General features: G+C 46.9%; 1 protein-coding gene across 5 annotated transcripts in view; it reads right to left on the bottom strand.

Annotated features, from left to right (window-relative positions):
* Window positions 1-13,020: 13,020 nt before the first annotated feature.
* The window catches only part of SLC52A2 (solute carrier family 52 member 2), a 91,475-nt gene continuing 84,161 nt past the window's right edge, over window positions 13,021-20,334 (bottom strand). For all 5 annotated transcript variants that reach the window (XM_068237860.1, XM_068237859.1, XM_068237861.1 and 2 more), the window contains one exon: window positions 13,021-13,281. In XM_068237860.1, coding sequence (XP_068093961.1) covers window positions 13,069-13,281 — 213 coding nt within the window. In that variant the 3' untranslated portion in view covers window positions 13,021-13,068. The remainder of the gene's footprint in view (window positions 13,282-20,334) is intronic.

Genomic DNA, 20,334 nt, shown 5'->3' with positions numbered 1-20,334 from the left:
CTCAGCTGACAGAGGTGTGACCACAGGGTGGGATGAACAGGGAGAGGGGGAGGAAAGAATGGGAAGGCAAGAGATGAAAGAGAGACGTGAGAACAGAGAAAAGACAAATAAATGAATGGAGGGTAATGACAGAAAAACAACAAACATGCAAGCAAAAAAGTCAAACGTGCAGAGAAATATCTTCTCTAGGATCACAGCTGCATCTTTTGTATCTCCAGCTTTCATAACTTATATATCCTGCACATTGTATATACAGGCAGTCCTCTACTTAGAACAGAGCCAGGGCAAGGTCCTCCAGCACCCACAGCTGAGACACCAAAGTGCGCCCCCATATCCCTGCCACTCCAGCCGTCACACACTGATTGCTTTCAGTAAGAGGTGCCCCAGGGCCTCTAACACCTTAATCTCTAGTTATCTGGCTTGCAGTCACTACCATGTATCTCCTTTTCTTATTTCTCTCTGCTTCAACCACAATAGGGGAATGATAGCTGAGTGAGTTGTGCGCCCCGAGGCTGGAGCCTCTCTCACCTCTGCCTCGGCCCTGACTTACAAACGACTTGAATTATGTTTTAGAGATACAAACAAAGTTGTCTTCCTATACAAAATATAAAATACTGTTTTTATATTACATATTTTATTTGTTAAATGTTACAGCATTGTATAAACTGTTGTAAATAGTTGAAAACTTTTTAAAAGCACATTGATTACAACCAAAAAAGATAGTTTATAGCATTAATTATTAATTTGTATTTATATAGTGCCAACATCTTCTTCAGCACTGTACAGAGTATATGGTCTTGTCACTTAACTGTCTTTCAGAGAAAGCTCACAATCTAATCCCTACTATAGTCATATGTCTATCATACTGTAGGGCCAGTTTAGGGGGACACCAATTAACTGTGTTTTTGTGATGTAGGAGGAAACCGGAGTGCCCGGAAGAAACCCACACAGACACGGGGAGAACATACAAACTCAGTGCAGATAGTGCCCTGGCTGGGATTTGAACCGGGGACTATATGTCCAAATCCAGAGTTGTCCGAAAGTAAATAATTTCTCCGCATTTCATCATGACTCAATTTACAGACAATTCAACTTACAATCTCCTGGAGCTGAACCTGTTTGCAAGTAGAGAACCGCCTGTATGAACTTTGGTTATAAGTTCCGTTAGCAGGAATGAATTGTGCATTTTTGTAACCTCCCACACACTCGTTTATACAGGTGTAGAGAGGGATGGAATGTCCACAGAGCCTCTTGTCTACCTGGGATGACTTGGCAGAAAGTCAATGGCTGTGCAGGGTGAGGCTGGGCGATCAGTGCTGTGTGCCATGCCCTAATAATGCTAAAATGGTGATCAGCAGCTCCATGCAGAGAGCGATGAATCAGCCACAAGCCTCGTCCAGCCAGGATGACTCAGCAGTAAGTCACAATACACTGTGCAGAGAGACACACCTCGGCCCTCTTCCACTGAACACAAACTGATCTGATTTTCAAATCACACATGACTCGAGATGGCAAGGAGACCAGAAAGACCACTGAAATGTGATTCTTTCCCCAAAGTAGTACATGCTGCATATTTCCTGCAAAAGGAGCGCAAGAAAAATTGCAAACCTGATGCCAGGTATACACAATGCAATTTTCTATCAGTTTGACAGGTCGAAACCATCATTTCCAACATGTTCAAGTGCTCTGGATCGATAATGGGATACATTTTAACCACTTTTTCCACCAGGACAGTATATCTACGTCCTCTGGGACTACATCTAAGCCATGAGGACGTAGATATAAGTCTTGTAGCTGAAGCACAGCTGTGCACGATTGGGCTTGCTCCTGTGCAAACCTCCGGCGCCATCTGCTGCAGCACTAATTGGTGAATGGGAATATACGTTCCCTGGTCTAATGAGATTGATTTTTACCATCAAAAATGCTTGTATTTTCCCAGTTCATAGTGAAAAATACACACTGTAGCATTATTTCAGAATCAAATATATTCACCATTAATTGTGACAAGAACGTAATTTAAGTTTTGAGATAAACAGCAGGAATAGGCAAACAAAAACGACCGATTTCCGTCCGAAATCTATCGTTCCCATCGATCCGTTCGTGCGGAAGATTTCGCTCGATCGCTGGCGGGTCGGGAGTGTGTCGATAGCGGTGTTCGAATGTCCGATGACCGACGCTAGCGGCAATACATTACCTGCTCCGCCGGCGTGTCCCCGCTGTCACCGCTGCTCCTTCTCCGCTGGGCTCTGGCAGGCTTCACTTCTTCCTGTCCCGACAGGAGGTTTAAACAGTAGAGCGCCCTCTACTGTTTAAACTTCCCCCCAGCAGGAGGCCAGAGCGGAGAAGAGACAGCGGAGACCAGGGGGCGGCAGCTCCACAGATTGTGAATCGGTTTCATAGTGAAATCGATTCACAATCTGTGTGCAGTAAAGGCAGCCATACGATCCCTCTCTGATCAGATTCAATCAGAGAGGGATCTATCTGTTGGTCGATCTGATCATTTAGGTGTCATAAGTAGGGAAAAAGTTATTGAATAGTACGAATAAAGTGCCAATGCTGAAAGTGCAATAGGTTAGCAATAAAAATGGCTGAAAAAGTGCCTGTGCTAATGAATACTAGAAATGGAAAGTGCCCAAAGATTATCTCAGGATGTGAATTTCACATCTGAATTGGCCCCTCCTGTGCATTCCAGGGAGCAGGGATGCCTCTAGCCATTTTTTCACTCCAGATGAGAAACCCTGTCCCCACATCACCCCGATCCCCTTTCCAACCCCAGCCCCCCCGCCGCAGCACCCCCCATGGAAACATGAAAATAACACCAAAAAATTATCGTAATGCGGCAGCATTGCACCAGAAAGTACATGTATTGCGTAAGCGTTTCATCAGAAAATAATCGGATTGCAGTAGTGTTTCACCAGAAAATAATCGTAATGCGGCAGCGGTTCACCAGAAATTACACTTATCGCGGCAGCGTTTCACCAGAAAAATACATGTAAATGTGGCAGCATTTCACCAGAAAATACATAATGCTGGCAGCGTTTCACAAGAAAATACACAATGCAGGCAGTGTTTCACCAGAAAACACACAATGCAGCAGCGTTTCACCAGAAAATACACAATGCGGCAGCGTTTCACCAGAAAATACACATAGGCAGGGCTCCACTTTCATGAGGCACAAAATGGGACAGAAGGAGGCACAGGACTGAATAAGGCAGACAGGGCGGCATAGGGAGGCACAGGGGGACAGACGGAGGCATGAGGGTCAGAATAAGTCACAAAGGAGGACAGAAGGAGGCACAAGTGAACAGAAGGAGGCACATAGAGGGACACAAGGAGGCACAATGGGCAACAAAAGAAGGCACAATGGGGGACAGAATGAGACACAAAGGAGGACAGAAGGAGGCACAGGAGGACAGAAGGAGGCACAGGAGGACAGAAGGAGGCACACAGGGGGACACAAGGAGGCACAATGGGGGACAGAATGAGACACAAAGGAGGACAGAAGGAGGCACAGGAGGACAGAACGAGGTCCACAGAGGGGCAGCGGGCGGTACAGGGGGACAGAAGAAGGCATGAGGGCTAGAAGGAGGTACAATAAAGGACAGTGGGAGGCACAGGGGGACAGGAGGAGGCACAAAGGGGGCAGAAGGAGGCACAATGGGGGGTAGTAAAAAGCACAAAGGGGCCAGAAGGAGGCACAGGGAGACAGTAGAAGGCATAAAGGGGAACAGAAGGATGCACAAAGGGGGACAGAAGGAGCCACACAAGGGTGACAGACAAAGGCAGAGGGGGGTGTATGGAGGCACAGGGAGATAGGAGGCAGAGGGGGAAATACAGAGCCACAGGGGGACAGAATAAGGCACAAAGGGGTACAGGAGGACTGAGGAAGGTGCAGGGGACAGATATGGAACATGAGGACTGAAGAGGCACATGGAGACAGAATGAGGTACAAAGGGAGACAGAAGGAGGCACATGAGGACAGAAGGAGGCAGAGTGGGACTGAAGGAGGAATAGGGGGGCAGAGGTAGCACACGGGGACAAAGAAAGGCACAAGGGGACATAAGGAGGCACAGGGGGACAGAAGGAGGCACATGGAGACAGAAGGAGGCACATGGAGACAGAAGGAGGCACAAAGGGAGACAGGAGGCATAAAGTGAGACAGAAGGACAAACAGGGGATCAGACATGACACAAGGGACTGAAGGAGGCACAAAAGGAACAGAAGGAGTCACAAAGGGGGGGGGGATGTACAAGGCACAGAGGGACATGGTGGCAGCTGCCTGCAAATTACACTGAGCAGATGCATTAGAAGCTAGTAATAGAATACCAGTGGGGGCGGTGCTTAGTCAGGGGGCATGGATTCATCCAGGGGGCGTGGCTTAATCCATCAACATGGCGCCCCAGGACCAATGGCACTCCTGCCTATGCCTAGAGGCTCCCCTGCCAGGGTGTGATATTTACATCCTACAGTTAAAACGCCGCCGAGCGCGCTTCCTCCTGTCGTTCCAGTGCGTGCACATTTGTGCATTTAACAATGAATAACTGCTGTTTATAGAAGCATTCATTCATAAAAACAAGAAAAAAAATAGTTGGAAAAAAAAGTATTAAAGTGACAGTGTCCCCCTTATATAATAGGGTTTTCCTCCCTCCAATAGGTAAAATATTAACTCTTACCTAATGAACCCCTTGTGTCACCTATACTTAGCCCTATGATTAGATTACACCTGTAATGGCTGCCTCCCCTAGCGATCGGACGCGATTGCTAGAGCGACAGCTCCTGGACCCACCACTGTACAAATGCATCGCTGTGCTGTTGCCTAGCAATGTATCTGTACAGCACTGAGGTTCCTAAACTATGCGCCTTAGTGATCGAATTCAAACGCGATAATAGTAAGCCGTGTTCCCAACTAGTGATGAAATGTGGCATGTAGATGTAGGGTATCATTTTAACTGGGAAAATACATATTTTGATGTTTTACAACTGTGGCACTTGTCATGTAAAATTTGTGAAGGATGTAATATGAAAAAATGTGTATTTTCTGCAGTTACACCTATGTTTTTCCCTATAAAATGCCTATAAAATTAAATACTTGAAAACAAATACTACCCAAAGAAAGCCTAGGTTGTCCTGAAAAGAACTACATGCGTATCGCTTACGTAATGGACAAAAATCAGCACCAGTGGACAGTATTAGAGGACCGCAGCCAAAAACAACAACGATGTCCAAAGTTCCAAATGATATATAGAAAAACAAATCAGCGCAGGTCACTTTAGGTATTCAGGAATCCACCGTGCCCAGGTCTCCAGCTTGTCACAGCAAACGGTGCATCCTGACACCAGCCATAAGAATCAGGCCCCTTTCACACTGTTTTTCTGCAGGGTAACAGTCTATGGGGCATTTCATACTTGCGCGGTGCAACGGAAGTCCTAAATTTGCAGCTCATTGGTGGCCCGGCTTGCGTGGAGACCAGAAGTCATGTAAATCTATGGCGAGGCAGCTTTTTAAGTTTGCGCTGCGGCGCACATGCGCGGAAGCGTATTTTTTCAATAAACTTCTGCGAAAATTAAAATTCTGGCCACAGGAAGTGAGCACTAGAAAGCCTCACTTCCTGCTTGGCCTGAAGCCAGAATAGAGATTACCAAGTACTGCCGCAGTAATCTCCATAGGCTTTTTTTGGCGTTGCGGTGCCATCAGCCACACCGCAACCGCAGGTTAGCAGTGTGAAACCAGCCTAAGGGCCGATTCACACTAGGGCGATTAGCAGGCAATTCCCGCTAATCGCCAAAGCGCTAGCGTTTTTTAAAAGCGCTAGTGCTATTTTACCCTATAGCAGTGTTCTCACTGCCGCGATTGGCACCAATCGCAGGCATTTAGCGATTAGCGCCAATTGCCAAACGTGTTACCTGCAGCATTTTTGTTGCAATCACGGTACAGTGCTTACAAAGCGATGGTCGCGATCGCTCTGAAATTGCGGAAGTGTCCAGTGATTTTTACCGGGCCAATTGTGGTAAAATCACTTGAGCAAAACGCTAGTGTTTTGCGCTTTTACATGTGAACGGGGCCTAAGTGTGTGAAACCGGCCTAAGGCCTAACAGTGTGAAACCAGCCTTACCAGCTGCATACAACTCACATTATAAGGTTGTACGGAAAGCTCAAGATGATCGTATAGGTCCTCCAAACTCAGGGTTAGGGTACTCTCATCCCATTGATAACCATATAGGAAGGTAAAAAAAAAAAACACGCGGCAGTACTAGGTGTTGACTGCTTTTTTTTTTTTAAACAATAAAAATCACTTACATCCGGGGCTCAGGATTTGGGTACCCTGATATCAAATTGCGTGTGTATGCTGGCCAGCAACAGGTTTAAGGGCTCTTACACAGTAAGATGTTGCGTTTGATGCGACGTTAAGGTCGCATATCATGCCCCTAATGCAACGCATTGAAAGACTATAAGTTGGACGTTATGTAGCCCTGCGTTTGGTGCGCCGTTTTTGTCGCACAGTGATAGAACGAAAACGGTGCATGCGTTAAAAAAAACCAAAAACATCACTAAGCATGTGCAAACAGTCTAACGCAACTAAAAACGTGTATAACGCATAGCATGCAGCACTTTCATTTAACATGCAGCGTTAGACACCAACGCAACGTCTGCACTGTGAACAGCCCATTGATTTTTTCATTGCTGTAAGTTATTGTGCATTACATGTTGTTGTAACGTGCAACTTTAACGTCGCACTGTGAAAGAGCCCTTAAAGGATAAAAGGTGCCCAGACGCAACAGTTTGCTGGGAAGAAGTTCTGCTTGGAACGTCTGGGAGGTGAGCGCTCTGCTGGCCCCTCATTCTGGAGCCAGCAGAGCAATCACCTCCCCAGACGTTCCAAGTAGAACCTCTCCCCAGAAAACTATTCTGGGCACCTTTTATCCTTTTAAACCTGTTGCTGGCCAGCACACACATGCAATTTGATATCGGGGTACCCATGTCCTGGGCCCCGGATGTGTTTTTTTTTTTTTTTTTAAATGTGTATCACTTTAATTGCATAAGTAATACAAAAAGGTATTGCTGTACCAATAGCGACAGCTAAAATCGTCATGAATCTTTTAAGGGAGTCTGAAGTGAGTTTTAGAATACAAAAACAGATACTCACCTAGGCCCAGTGCACACCGAGCGGTTTTTGGAGCGATCCACCGGCCGCATCCGCCTATAAAAACGCTTGTCTAATGTATTGCAATGGGATGGTGCACACCGGCGGTTTGCGGTTTTTGCCAAGCCGCAAACGCGCCTCCTGCTGCGCGTTTGCGGTTTTTGGAAGCGTTTCCTCCTCAATGTAAAGTATAGGAAAAACGCAAACCACTCTGAAAAACGCTACTTCAGAGCGGTTTGCCAGGCATTTTTGTTACAGTAGCTGTTCAGTAACAGCTTTTACTGTAACAATATGTGTAATCTGCTACACAAAAACGCACCCAAAACCGCTAGGTATGTTTAGAAAACCTCTCTAAACATACCTAGAATCGCTCTGAAATCAGCTCCCAAAACCGCTAGCGTATTGCGGATCTGCTAGCGGTTTTGGTGTGCACTGGGCCCTAAAGAGAGGGAAGACTCTGGGTCCTATAGGCGTACATAAGAATTGGCCGATGGGAGACTTGGGCGCAGGATACAGCCGATATCCGGCTTACCTGGCTCCTGCACAAGTCCCGGCGGTGTTAATTACTATTCCCCCTCCACGTCCGCATGGATAGTGGGGAATGATATAATTTGGCTTCCAGCTATTGCTGGAGGCCGAATTATAGTGTTTTAAGAGCAACTTCAGCTCCGTCTTCTGACGCCGCTGAAGTTACTCACAGTGCACTGTCTATGGTGGCGCCGGCTGCACCCAAATCTCTTGCGCTGTTATTACAGCGCTCGTCCTATAGAGCCTTCCCTTTCTCCTCCTGGTGTCCTCCAGGCGCAGTAAGGACGACCTCAGGGTCGGCCTCCCCACCGTGCTCAGAGACCAGGACGGCGGCACAGAGCAGAGCGGTCGGCGTGGGACAGTCGGCTGCAAGGGGCTGGAGAAAGCCCCAGGTGAGTAAAGCTCATTTTTATTATTTTGGCTGATATCTGTGGAACAAATTAATTTGCCAGCAATTCAACAGAATTCTGCAGCACGTCAAAGGTAACGCCTCTGTTTGATAACCTTAGTTTGATTGCTGAACACCATTCCAGCCTAGACAGACCATCACCTCTCACTGCAGCAACGCCTCTTATCGTGTCACCACCCTATAGATTGTAAGCCTTGGCCACGGCACTCCCTCTTTGTGCGTTTTACTTGATCCTGCTCACAGAATAACATGAACTTGGATTATCGGGACTACTACTCCAGTGTATGATCTGGCGTTGTGTGTCTTGCTTATTACCTGTATTGTATCACCCGTTATCATGGTCTGTAACCTTATTTATTGTAAAGCTTGCATAATATGTTGGCACTATATAAATCTAATAAATAATAATGGTGTATACATAACATAACTCAGTGCTATGAGATTTTCTTGTGTTTTTTTTCTGGTTTTATTTATTTAATCTTCATAAAAATGCAATCACACTATTGCTTTCTGCAATTTTTACATTTTTCACACTTTTCCATTTTTAGGCGCTAAAGTTATTTTGTAGATGAACATTTTCCTCCTGGAAGAAAAGTCGGTTATCTGTATTAACAAGTGGGGATGGTCAATGAGACACAAATCATTTTACGTTGATGAAAATTGTTAGAATAATTTAAAGCAAATGCATGGAACTTTAAAATAGAATGCTGCAGCAGAAGCATTGGATTGGCTGGGTTTCCGACTGCATAAATTTGCATAAAACAAGCCCCCCAAAATTGGATCAATTATTTGTATCTCATGGACAATTCCTAGTAACAAGGATTTCTATAGGCAGAAATTTCAAGGCAGATACGGGTTCCAAATGTGCTATTCAAACGCTCCTGCAAAAGCACAAACGTACAGGCAATGCAGTGGTAAGGGCTGAGGGCCGATCAGTTTTTTTTTTTGAAGCGGATCCGAGATGAAAAACTAACTATAACAAGTAACTTGTCTATATATCTTATCTAAAGTTTAGATAGTTTACACAGCAAATCTAGCTGCAAAAGTTTATGATTATTTATTACTGTGATACAATGAGGGCAGCCATGTTCTGTTTGTCACATTGTCACAGGCTAAGGGCTGGAGATGCTATCAGCATGCCTGTGTGCAAATTCAGTCCTCCTCCCCTCTGCTTCTGAAATAAATGGCTAGTAACACCTCCCCCTCCTCCTGCCCAGACTGGGCTCCTGTAAGCCCTTGCTACTGTCTGAAAATGCCAAGGCACTCTGAAAAAGCTGTGGGCAAGGCTTGTTTAGTTTATAGGGAATTAGAGTATTAACCACCCTGGCGTTCTGATTAAATCGCCAGGGTGGCTGCGGGAGGGTTTTTTTTAAATAAAAAAAAAACTATTTCATGCAGCCAACTGAAAGTTGGCTGCATGAAAGCCCACTAGAGGGCGCTCCGGAGGCGATCTTCCGATCGCCTCCGGCGCCCAGAATAAACAAGGAAGGCCGCAATGAGCGGCCTTCCTTGTTTTGCTTATATCGTCGCCATAGCGACGAGCGGAGTGACGTCATCGACGTCAGCCGACGTCCTGACGTCAGCCGCCTCCGATCCAGCCCTTAGCGCTGGCCGGAACTTTTTGTTCCGGCTGCGCAGGGCTCAGGCGGCTAGGGGGGCCCTCTTTCGCCGCTGCTCGCGGCGAATCGCCGCAGAGCGGCGGCGATCAGGCAGCACACGCGGCTGGCAAAGTGCCGGCTGCGTGTGCTGCTTTTTATTTCATCAAAATCGGCCCAGCAGGGCCTGAGCGGCAGCCGCTGGCGGTGTTGGACGAGCTGAGCTCGTCCAGACCGCTCAGCTGGTTAAAACAAAAAAGTATTTGGCTTGAGGAATGCCCTATAAACTATATGAAAGGAACACAATTATGCAATGAGTAAAAGTTTATCTCGGATCCACTTTAAAAACACACACCCATTGACTTGCATTCAGGCCCCATTTACACTTAGAAGCGCAAAACGCCGGAGATTTTTGCAGGCGTTTTGCGGGAGTGATTTTTCCGCAATTTTCCACAGAAAAATCACTGGATAGTGCAGCGATTTCCCCGCGATCGCGTTTAGTGGTTCTATAGCACTGAAACGCGATCACCGCGAAATCGCCTGCAAATGGTGCAGGCTAAGCTTTTGCACTTCGTTTTATGGGCTATTTGCGTCGATTACCGCAAATCGCCCAAGTAAGAACGGGACCACAGGGTTTTATTACACTAGCGCTTTCAAAAGCGCTAGTGTTTGAGCGTTTTGCCGAAATCGCTGGCAAAACGCTCAAGTGTGAATAGGGCCTAAAACAACAGTAGATTCTTACCGCAATGTTTACGCAAGTCAATAGGATGAATGTTTTAAAGAAATGAAAAAGGATCCAAAATCCCTGCAGTGTTTCTCAGCCCTTCGTTTAAAGCAAACCTGTGCATTTGGACTAAAAATTAGATACTTGCCTCGGTAGAGGGAAGCTTTTGGATCCTCAAGAGGCTTCCCTCGTCTGCATATGCAAACGAGCGAGACCGCACAGGTGCAGTAGCATGGAGCTGCTGCATAAGGCTCATACACACATCAGACCATAGTCTTTGGAAAATGAAAGATCACAGACCAATTTTACCCCCTTCCATGTAGTATGAGAGCAATACCTACACAGTCTTTTCTATGGAGCTGAACTCCCCATCAGACAGAAACCTTTGCAAGATGCTGCACACAAAGATGCTGTACAGACACAAAAGATCAGTATCTGCAAAAGATCTGTTCCTGCAAAAGATCCGTTCCTGCAAAAGATCCGTTCCTGCAAAATGCATTCATAGTCTATGATATCTGCAGATCATCATACACACTTTGTTTAACAGACATTCATCTGCAGATCAGATCCACCAGGATGGATTTTCAGATCTGCAGATGATTGTCTGATCTGCAGATGAATGTCAGTTAAACAAGGTGTGTATGATTATCTGCAGATCTCATAGACTATGAATGCATTTTGCAGGAACGGATCTTTGGCAGGAACAGATCTTTTGCAGATATTGATCTTTTGTGTCTGTACAGCATGGCCTGGTGCACACCAAAAACCGCTAGCAGATCCGCAAAATGCTAGCAGATTTTGAAACGCTTTTTCTTATTTTTCTGTAGCGTTTCAGCTAGCGTTTTGCGGTTTTGGTGTAGTAGATTTCATGTATTGTTACAGTAAAACTGTTACTGAACAGCTACTGTAACAAAAACCGCCTGGCAAACCGCTCTGAAGTGCCGTTTTTCAGAGCGGTTTGCGGTTTTCCTATACTTAACATTGAGGCAGAAAAGCCTCCGCAATCCAAAATCTGCAGCAGCCCGGGAGTATGCGTTTCTGCAAAACGCCTCCCGCTCTGGTGTGCACCAGCCCATTGAAATACATTACCCAAGCGGATCCGCTCCCGCAAGCGGATCACAAACCGCAGCAGAACCGCTCTGGTGTGCAGCATCTTGCAAACATTTTTTTCTGATGGGGAGTTCAGCTCCATAGAACAGACTGTGAAGGTATGGCTCTCATACTACATGAAAGGGGGTAAGATTGGTCTGTGATCCTTCATTTTCCAAAGACTATAGTCTGATGTGTGTATGTGGCCTTAGGCTCAGTGGAAAAAGCAATGCCTATTCAGCTCTGTGTAGCTTGCAGCCGAGCTCCGTTCGGGGTTCCAGCGCTGGAATGGCGAGGAGGGAGGGACAAGGGAAGACTTCAGATTATGGTGGACCTCACCTTCCCTTCCGCCGGCATCCAGATCCCCCTGCAATGACCAGATCAACACAGCTTAGGAGGGGGTGCTTCTGCTGCACTAGAGATGGTCTAATGTACTACTGTGCTAGAACAGTCTGACTACTAAAGATGGTCAATGAGATGCGAAGAATGTTGAGCTGATGCAAATGTTATGGTAATTATATACAAAATGTCTGAAGCTTGAATTTGTACCAATCAAAATCACCAGATGCGGCATTCGATTGGTTCAGAGTAACTGTGTACACACACTTCTGGTCATGTAGTGTACCAAGAATTGTTCTTGATCCACGAATTCTGGACATAAGCGAATCTGTGCAAAATGTCCTAGTGATAGTTCTCTAATTGTCAGATGGAGGACAATAGGCTATCAGCTGAAATACTTCACATATGGCTGACCCTAAAGGTGCGTACATACATGCGACTATAGTCGTTTGAAACAATCGTTCCCTGATCATTTCAAACGATGAACGTTTAAAAAAAAAAGCAGGCAACGATCATTAGGTCTAACGACGGACGAGCTAAATCGTTAAAAACAAACGATCTAGCTTGGCGGATTTTTTCCAATGACGATCGTTTGCAAAAGTAGTACATCGTTGGAAACTGGTCGTTCGTACTAGGCTTGACTTGCGCATTTCTCCATGGAACTTTTCATTTTTATGCGCAAGCACAATAGTTGCTTTACGTGATGTAATGTTCGTTCTAACAATCAGATCGTTACACACCTTTAAAAGCTAACTTTACTTACGTTGTTCTTTTGTCAATTAAAAGTTCGTTCATCGTTCACAACGAACGATCGTTGTCGTATGTGTGTACGTAGCTTAAATCCTCATCTATAGCCTGAGGTTTGTGTAGCATCTGTTGAACTGACAAGAGTTCATTGTCACATGAACCAAGCCCCCCAAATTATAAAAAACTGTGCTGGGATCTCACTGGCGAAGGCAGTAGCAACCACACTATTACATAATACACGGTTTGGTACTTATCCGTTAGCCGGGCGCATCCTCTAGGTGGCGACAAAACTCCACCAGAGTTACATCTTTCCCTACTATCCATGTCGGCCTGGAGGGGGAATAGTAATTAGCGCCACCTGCCGGATGCGCCCGGCTAACGGATAAGTACCCACGGTTTTATATAGGCACCCCAGTAAAGAGAAATAGACTCATTTGTTTTTTTTTCTAAAACATTTATTAAGAAAAGGATATGGTAAGATGGAATGTAGCAGGGATCAGAGAGCGCAGCTGTCGTGGCAATCTCTTCCACTATGAAACAGATGGTAGATGCTGACCATGGGGAACATCAGCAGTGCGCCAATTAGAGAGCCAGCCTGAATGACAGCTCCACACCACAAGAGGGCGCTGTGGCCAGCTTCATGCAGGAGGCTTCCTATGACAACCTTTAGGTAAGACAGAAGTCCCATGAAGAGGGTCCAGCTCAGCACCTGCAGACAGAGCAAACAGAAACTGATGAAAGGATGCTGGTATTTTCCAAGGTTCTACATATATCTGCTTTCCCATCACCCTCGCAAATTATACAGCCCACACTTACAAGTAAAATAACGCAAGTATATTTTGCACACCCCAAAATGCTGGTCATGTGGCACGTGTAACCGTTTCTGAAAACATGACAATTTACCACCCTTATTACAGTGCTCATGTCACAAAACAAGGCTTCACGGAAATATGCCCTGATTTAGGGCCCATTCACACTAGAGCTTTTTGCCGGCGATTTCAGCAAGATGCTTAAGCGCTAGCGCTTTTTAAAGCACTAGTGCAATATCCTATGGGCCCGTTCTCACTTGAGCGATTTGCGTTAATCGCCGGCGATTAACGCAAATCGCCAAACGCAAACGTGTAGCCTGCACCATTTTCAGGAGACTTCCCGGCGATCGCGTTTCAGTGCTAATGAAGCGCTAAATGCGATCGCTAAAAAAAATTGCCAAGTGAGAATGCCAATTTTTTTCACGTTCTACGCAAAAAATCACCAGAGCAAAATGCTAGCAAAAGCGCAATTTGCAAGTGTGAATGGGCCACTGCGGTCAGTACTTCCTGGTACAGGAGTGTAGCCACGCCCCCCCCACCTGACCATACACCATCCTTGACGTTGAAGGAGAGGCTGGCTCAGACTCGTGTGTGGGCAGAGGTGTACAGGGGGACGAGGATGGCTAGGTGTCATGCAGGCTTAAAGGATCACTTTCCCAAATAATTGTAATACAAAATTTAATACACACATATAAATGAACTATCAATTACCTTTATCCTATGTTGTTCAGGGTCTGTGGCTAAAAGTAATAGAAGCTAAAAGTATTTAGAGGCAGAGGATCAGCAAGATAGCCAGGCAACTGGTATTGCTTAAAAGGAAATAAATATGGCAGCCTCCATATACCTCTTACTTCAGTTGTCCTTTAAATCCCCTATTGTGAACATTAAAGGATAGCAGAGCCCAAATAGAGATGAGAAACGGGGGGAGCAGGCATGTATGGCGAGCTGCCCTTATGCCCAGTTATCCTTCTGTACCTGTAATTGCCCCGGGCCCCGTCTACACATGCATCGCGGCCAGGAAAGGTGCACTAATGCCCAACCAGGAGACGGGGCCGGGAGGCAATTACAGGTACAGGAGGGGGGCAGAAAGGACAGCTCACCATACCTGCCTGCTCCCCCCGTTTCTCATCTTTATTTGGGCGCTTCCATCCTTAAAAGTTGAGAGGGATATGGAAGTTGCAATATTTATTTCCTTTTAAACAATACCAGTTGCGTGGCTGTCCTCCTGATTCTGTATCTCTAATACATTTGGCTATAGAACCTGAACAAGCATGCAGCAGATCAGGTACTCTGAGGCCAAGTGCACACCAAACACCTCTAGCAGATCTGCAAAATGCTAGGAGGTTTTTGAAGCAGATTTCAGAGGGATTCTAGCAGGGCTGTGGAGTCGGAGTCGTGGAATTTTGGGTGCCTGGAGTCGGAGTCGGGAAAAAATGCACCGACTCCGACTCCTAATGAATTTGTAACTGTAATTAAAATGGAAAATATGATAAAATGTTCTATTTCTCAGATAATAGTCATTAAAAATAATGTATATATACAGTATATATACAGTAATAGCTGTGCTTAGTCCACAAAAATGAAATAAACCAATCAAAATTAGTTACTTGTGCTGCTTCAATAAAGCAGTCCCTGTATTTTTAAGGTCAGATATACATATCTGATTGTGACTGTATATATGATGTGTACACAGGAATCTCTTATATATACTAAATAACATCTATGCTGTAAGAATAAAGCCTGATGTGTAGCTGTGTCACTAATAGAGATGGTCAACGAGATGGAAATAATTCTGCATTGATGCTGATTTATGCAAATGTATGCACTCCCTTTGCTGATGAAATAAAATAATTTGATATGTTCTTAAAATTTGGTTTGGTGACTACAAATTAAAGGGTAACTGAGACGGATGAAAAGTAAAGTTTTATACATACCTGGGGCTTCCTCCAGCCCCCTTCAGGCTAATCAGTCCCTCACTGTCCTCCACCACCCGGATCTTCTGCTATGAGTCCTGGTAATTCAGCCAGTCAGCGCTGTCCGGCCGCATGCCGCTCCCACAGCCAGGAACATTCTGCACCTGCGCAATAGTGCTGCACAGGTGTAGTATGCTCCTGGCGGCGGAGTGTGTGCATGCGCACTACGCCTGACTGGCTCAAGTACCTGGACTCATAGCAGAAGATCCAGGTGGTGGAGGAGGACAACGAGGGACTGATTATCCTGAAGGCGGCTGGAGGAAGCCCCAGGTATGTATAAAACTTTAATTTCATCTGTCTCAGGTTTACTTTGTTACACAGTAGTACTATACTCTACATATGCACTCCCTACAGAGCTGCAGGGAATCCACTGAGAATGCTGTGCACATTGAACACAGAGGTGTTGTCTGTTTACAATCTCCTCATTCCCCTGCAGAGTACCTGCACATCACTCTTACATGTACCCACACTTACATTGCCTAGGGCCTGATAGATGTTCTTTGTTCCGGTTTGTACCTTTTACAAGTACTCTTACCAAGGACTAGTTTTAGTCTAAAGGGAATAAATATAGTAGTCTACATATCCTTCTCACTACAGTTGTCTTGTAAAATTCCTAAGCGTTGGCAGTTAAGAGACGAATTTCATGTTACATACTTTTAATCAACAAAATTGTAAAATGCAAATTAGAGGAGTCGGAGTCGTGGAGTCGGAGGAATCCTAAACTGAGGAGTCGAAGTCGGTGTATTTTTGGACCGACTCCACAGCCCTGGATTCTAGGCATGTTTTCTAAACAAGTCTAGCTTTTTTTGGAGCATTTTTGTGTAGCAGATTACAAATATTGTTACAGTAAAAGCTGTTACTGAACAGCTTCTGTAACAAAAATGCCTGGAAAACCTCTCTGAGCTAGCGTTTTTCAGAGCCGTTTTCCACTTTCCTATACTTTAACATTGAGGCAGAAACGCCTCAGAAATCTAAACAATGCTGCAGCCCCCGAGTTTGCGTTTGTGGAAAAAACGAACCGCTCTGATGTGCACAAGCCCATTCACTTCCATTAGCCAAGCGGTTTTCCTCCTGCAAGCGTTTTAAACAACGCTCCAGAACCGCTCTGGTGTGCACCAGGCCTGACTCAGCTGAGGTTTTACTGCATTAGCCATATGCTTTTCAAGAGTTTTAACTCAGATACTACGTATGCCAGAAGATCAACAGGACTGCCAGGCAACTGGCATTATTTACAAGGAAATAAATATGACAGCCTCCATATCCCAGCTTAGGTTCTCTTTAAAAAGGATCTGTAACGTCAAAACATCCCCTGGGGGATACTCACCTCGGGTGGGAGAAGCCTCCGGATCCTAATGAGGCTTCCCACGCCGTCCTCCGTCCCTCAGGGGTCTCGCTGCAGCCCTCCGTGAAAGATGACGTCAATATTTACCTTCCCGGCTCCTGCGCAGGCGCTCTGACGGCTGTCGGCTCCGAAGTAGGCGGAAATACCCGATCGCCGTCGGGTCAGCTCTACTGCGCAGGCGCAAGTTTCCGGCGCCTGCGCAGTAGAGTGGACCCGACTGAGATCGGGTATTTCCGTGTAGTTCGGAGCCGAAAGCAGCCACAGCGCCCCCGCTGGAGCCAGCAAAGGTAAATATTGAATTGACAGTCGGGTCTGTCGCCAGCTGTTCGGAGGGCTGCAGCGAGACCCCCGTGGGACAGAGGACGGCGTGGGAAGCCTCATTAGGATCCGGAGGCTTCCCCCACCCGAGGTGAGTACCCCCCAGGGGATGTTTTTGATGTTACAGAGTCTCTTTAAGAATTTGCACATAAATATGTATATTTCATACAGGTACCAGCAAAGATGATACTGACGCATGATCACATTACGTAGTAAACAGAAAACACTATCATTTTATAGGCTCTTGGCTTTCTGAAAATACAGTATATAGTTTAGTTGGTGTTTAACCACCCTGGCGTTCTATTAAGATTGCCAGGGCAGCTGCGGGAGGGTTTTTTTAAATAAAAAAAAAAACTATTTCATGCAGCCAACTGAAAGTTGGCTGCATGAAAGCCCACTAGAGGGCGCTCCGGAGGCGTTCTTCCGATCGCCTCCGGCACCCAGAATAAACAAGGAAGGCCGCAATGAGCGGCCTTCCTTGTTTTGCTTACATCGTCGCCATAGCGACGAGCGGAGTGACGTCATGGACATCAGCCGACGTCAGCCGCCTCCGATCCAGCCCTTAGCGCTGGCCGGAACTTTTTGTTCCGGCTACGCTGGGCTCAGGCGGCTGGGGGGACCCTCTTTCGCCGCTGCTCGCGGTGGATCGCCGCAGAGCGGCGGCGATCAGGCAGCACACGCGGCTGGCAAAGTGCCGGCTGCGTGTGCTGCTTTTTATTTCACTAAAATCGGCCCAGCAGGGCCTGAGCGGCAGCCTCCGGCGGTGATGGACGAGCTGAGATCGTCCATACCGCCCGGCTGGTTAATGAGCCTTCTCTGTCTGTAAGCCATGTTTTCTTGGCACATGCGGAAAAACTATCTTAAAGATGGAATTTTGGAGGGAGAGCTTGGCAATTTAAAGAGTTAAACAATGTGGCAATGCTGGAGTACTGTCCCCAGACTTTAGTTTTCATTTTAAAGGCCAACTGAAGTAAGAGGTATATGGAGGCTGCCATATTTATTTCTTTGTAAGCAATACCAGTTGCCTGGCTGTCCTGCTGATCCTCTGCCTCTAATACTTTTAGCCATAGACCCTGAACACCCATGCAGCAGATCAGGTGTTTGACATTATTTTCAAGTCTGACAAGATTAGCTGCATGCTTGTTTCTGGTATTATTCAGATACTATTGCAGCCAAATAGACCAGCAGGGCTGCCCAGCAACTGGTATTGTTTAAAAGGAAATAAATACAGCAGCATCCATATCCCTCTAACCTCAATTGTCCTTTAACGCTTTCTGAGCTGTTCTGGTCATCAGACTGTCTGGGGGTTTTAAATTTGTGTGTTTATGAATAATGCAAACACTGGTGCACATAACAGATGGGACCCGGGCTCTGCCGATGCTCGGGACCCCCAAACCTGCATGCAACACAAAAGTGGGGAAGCGCAGGCAAGCCCCGGAGCTGCCACCACCAGGAACTCACCCCTACTACTCCCTCAACTTACCAAACACCGAAGGAACAAATGCTCACTGCCAGACAGCACTCTGCCACTTATATTCCGCATACTGCTAGTCAGCCAATAGGAAGTGCAAATACCTTACACCTAGTCTGCAATACTTAATTAAGCAGGAGCTGACCAGCAGGGGGCACCTCGTGCAGGAACTTCCCTCTCATTTGCCCCTTGGTTTGGGGGTCTTGAGCAGTGGCAGAGCTTGGGGCCCCCCAACTGTCATGTGCACCAGTGTTTGCATGATTTGACTTATGCAGTTTAGTTAGAGAGGGGGGTGAATGAGAGGGAAGTTCCTGCACAAGGTGCCCCCTGCTGGTCATATAGTCTATGTGGGACTGAACCTTCTCTCCTGTTTGCGTCTGATTTGCTGAGTTCCTGCTTGATTATTATGCTTGAAGTATTGCAGACTAGGTGTAAAGTACTTGCACTTCTTATTGGCTGACTGGCAGTTTGCAAGCTACATAAACGGCAGAGTGCTGTCTGTGAGAGCAATTGTTCCTTCAGTGGATGTTTATGAATAAACTGAGAAAGTGAATTCTCAGGTTTATTCATCACTCAGAGATGGGCGACCTGAGACACTGGCACAGTGATAGAAAAGTGAGATTAGAGCTTTAACCTCCTTAGCGGTAACCCCGTGTGTGACACGGGGTAAGCCGCCGGAGGGTGCCGCTCAGGCCCTGCTGGGCCGATTTACTTAATTTTTTTATTGCTGGACGCAGCCAGCACTTTGCTAGCTGCGCCAGCACCCCGATCGCCGCCGCCGCGCGCCCGATCGCCGCTATCCGGTGCGCGCGCGGCCCCCCCCCCCCCAGACCCCAAGCGCTGCCTGGCCAATCAGTGCCAGGCAGCGCCGAGGGGTGGATCGGGTCTCCCAATGACGTCCCGACGTCGGTGACGTCATTCCGCCCCGTCGCCATGGCGACGGGGGAAGCCCTCCAGGAAATCCCGTTCTTTGAACGGGATTTCCTGATCGCCTATCGCCGGAGGCGATCGGCGGGGCTGGGGGGATGCCGCTGAGCAGCGGCTATCATGTAGCGAGCCCTCGGCTCGCTACATGATTTAAAAAAAAAAGAATTAAAAAAAAACTGCTGCGCTGCCCCCTGGCGGTATTTTTCATACCGCCAAGGGGGTTAAGGTGGCCACACACTATACAATAAAATGATCTGATTTTACGGCAATTTGATAAAAACGATCGGATCTCCCGAAAAAATATCGAATAGCTTTTTCCTTCGAATGGAAAATCCAATCGGATTTCCCGTTTTCTTTGATCGATCTGGAATGCCAGATATTTTTCTTTAATCTTTCTAAAGATTGTATGGTGTGTGTTAGGCCCGGTTCACATTAGCGGTGGCCCTCCGGAATCGCCGTGCCGGAGCCGCACCGCCTGCAGAACGGACGGAACGGACGCACGGCATAGCAATTAAAGCCTATGCGTCCGTTCACATGGGTCCGTTCTGCAGAACCGGAGCCGGACCGGATCCGGGCCGGATCCGGACTCCGGCCTTCGTTCCAACATGCGCTATTTTTTCATCCGGCCCCTCCGGCAGCCGTATCCGGGGCGGAGCCGGACTGCACCATCCGGCCAATACAAACAAATAAGAACCGGAGGCCGCACAACACACTGGCTGAGAAATCCGGATCTTCTACCCCACTTCCTATGCGGATTTTTGCGGCGATATTGGCTGGGGACACATGGGCAAGCATTTTGGAGTGGAGCAGCACAGCTGGATCCGGATCCGGAGATGTTGGCAGCATGTCGCAGGTGGAGGTGAGTGCTAAACAGCAGAGGGCCTGATTCCACAGGTCCCCCTTCTGCTGACCTCTCAGACCC

Source organism: Hyperolius riggenbachi, chromosome 5, assembly GCF_040937935.1.
Source record: "Hyperolius riggenbachi isolate aHypRig1 chromosome 5, aHypRig1.pri, whole genome shotgun sequence".
Classification (NCBI taxonomy): Eukaryota; Metazoa; Chordata; class Amphibia; order Anura; family Hyperoliidae; genus Hyperolius; species Hyperolius riggenbachi.
Note: the sequence above shows the minus strand (reverse complement) of the source record. Positions and strands in the feature narration are given on the sequence as shown.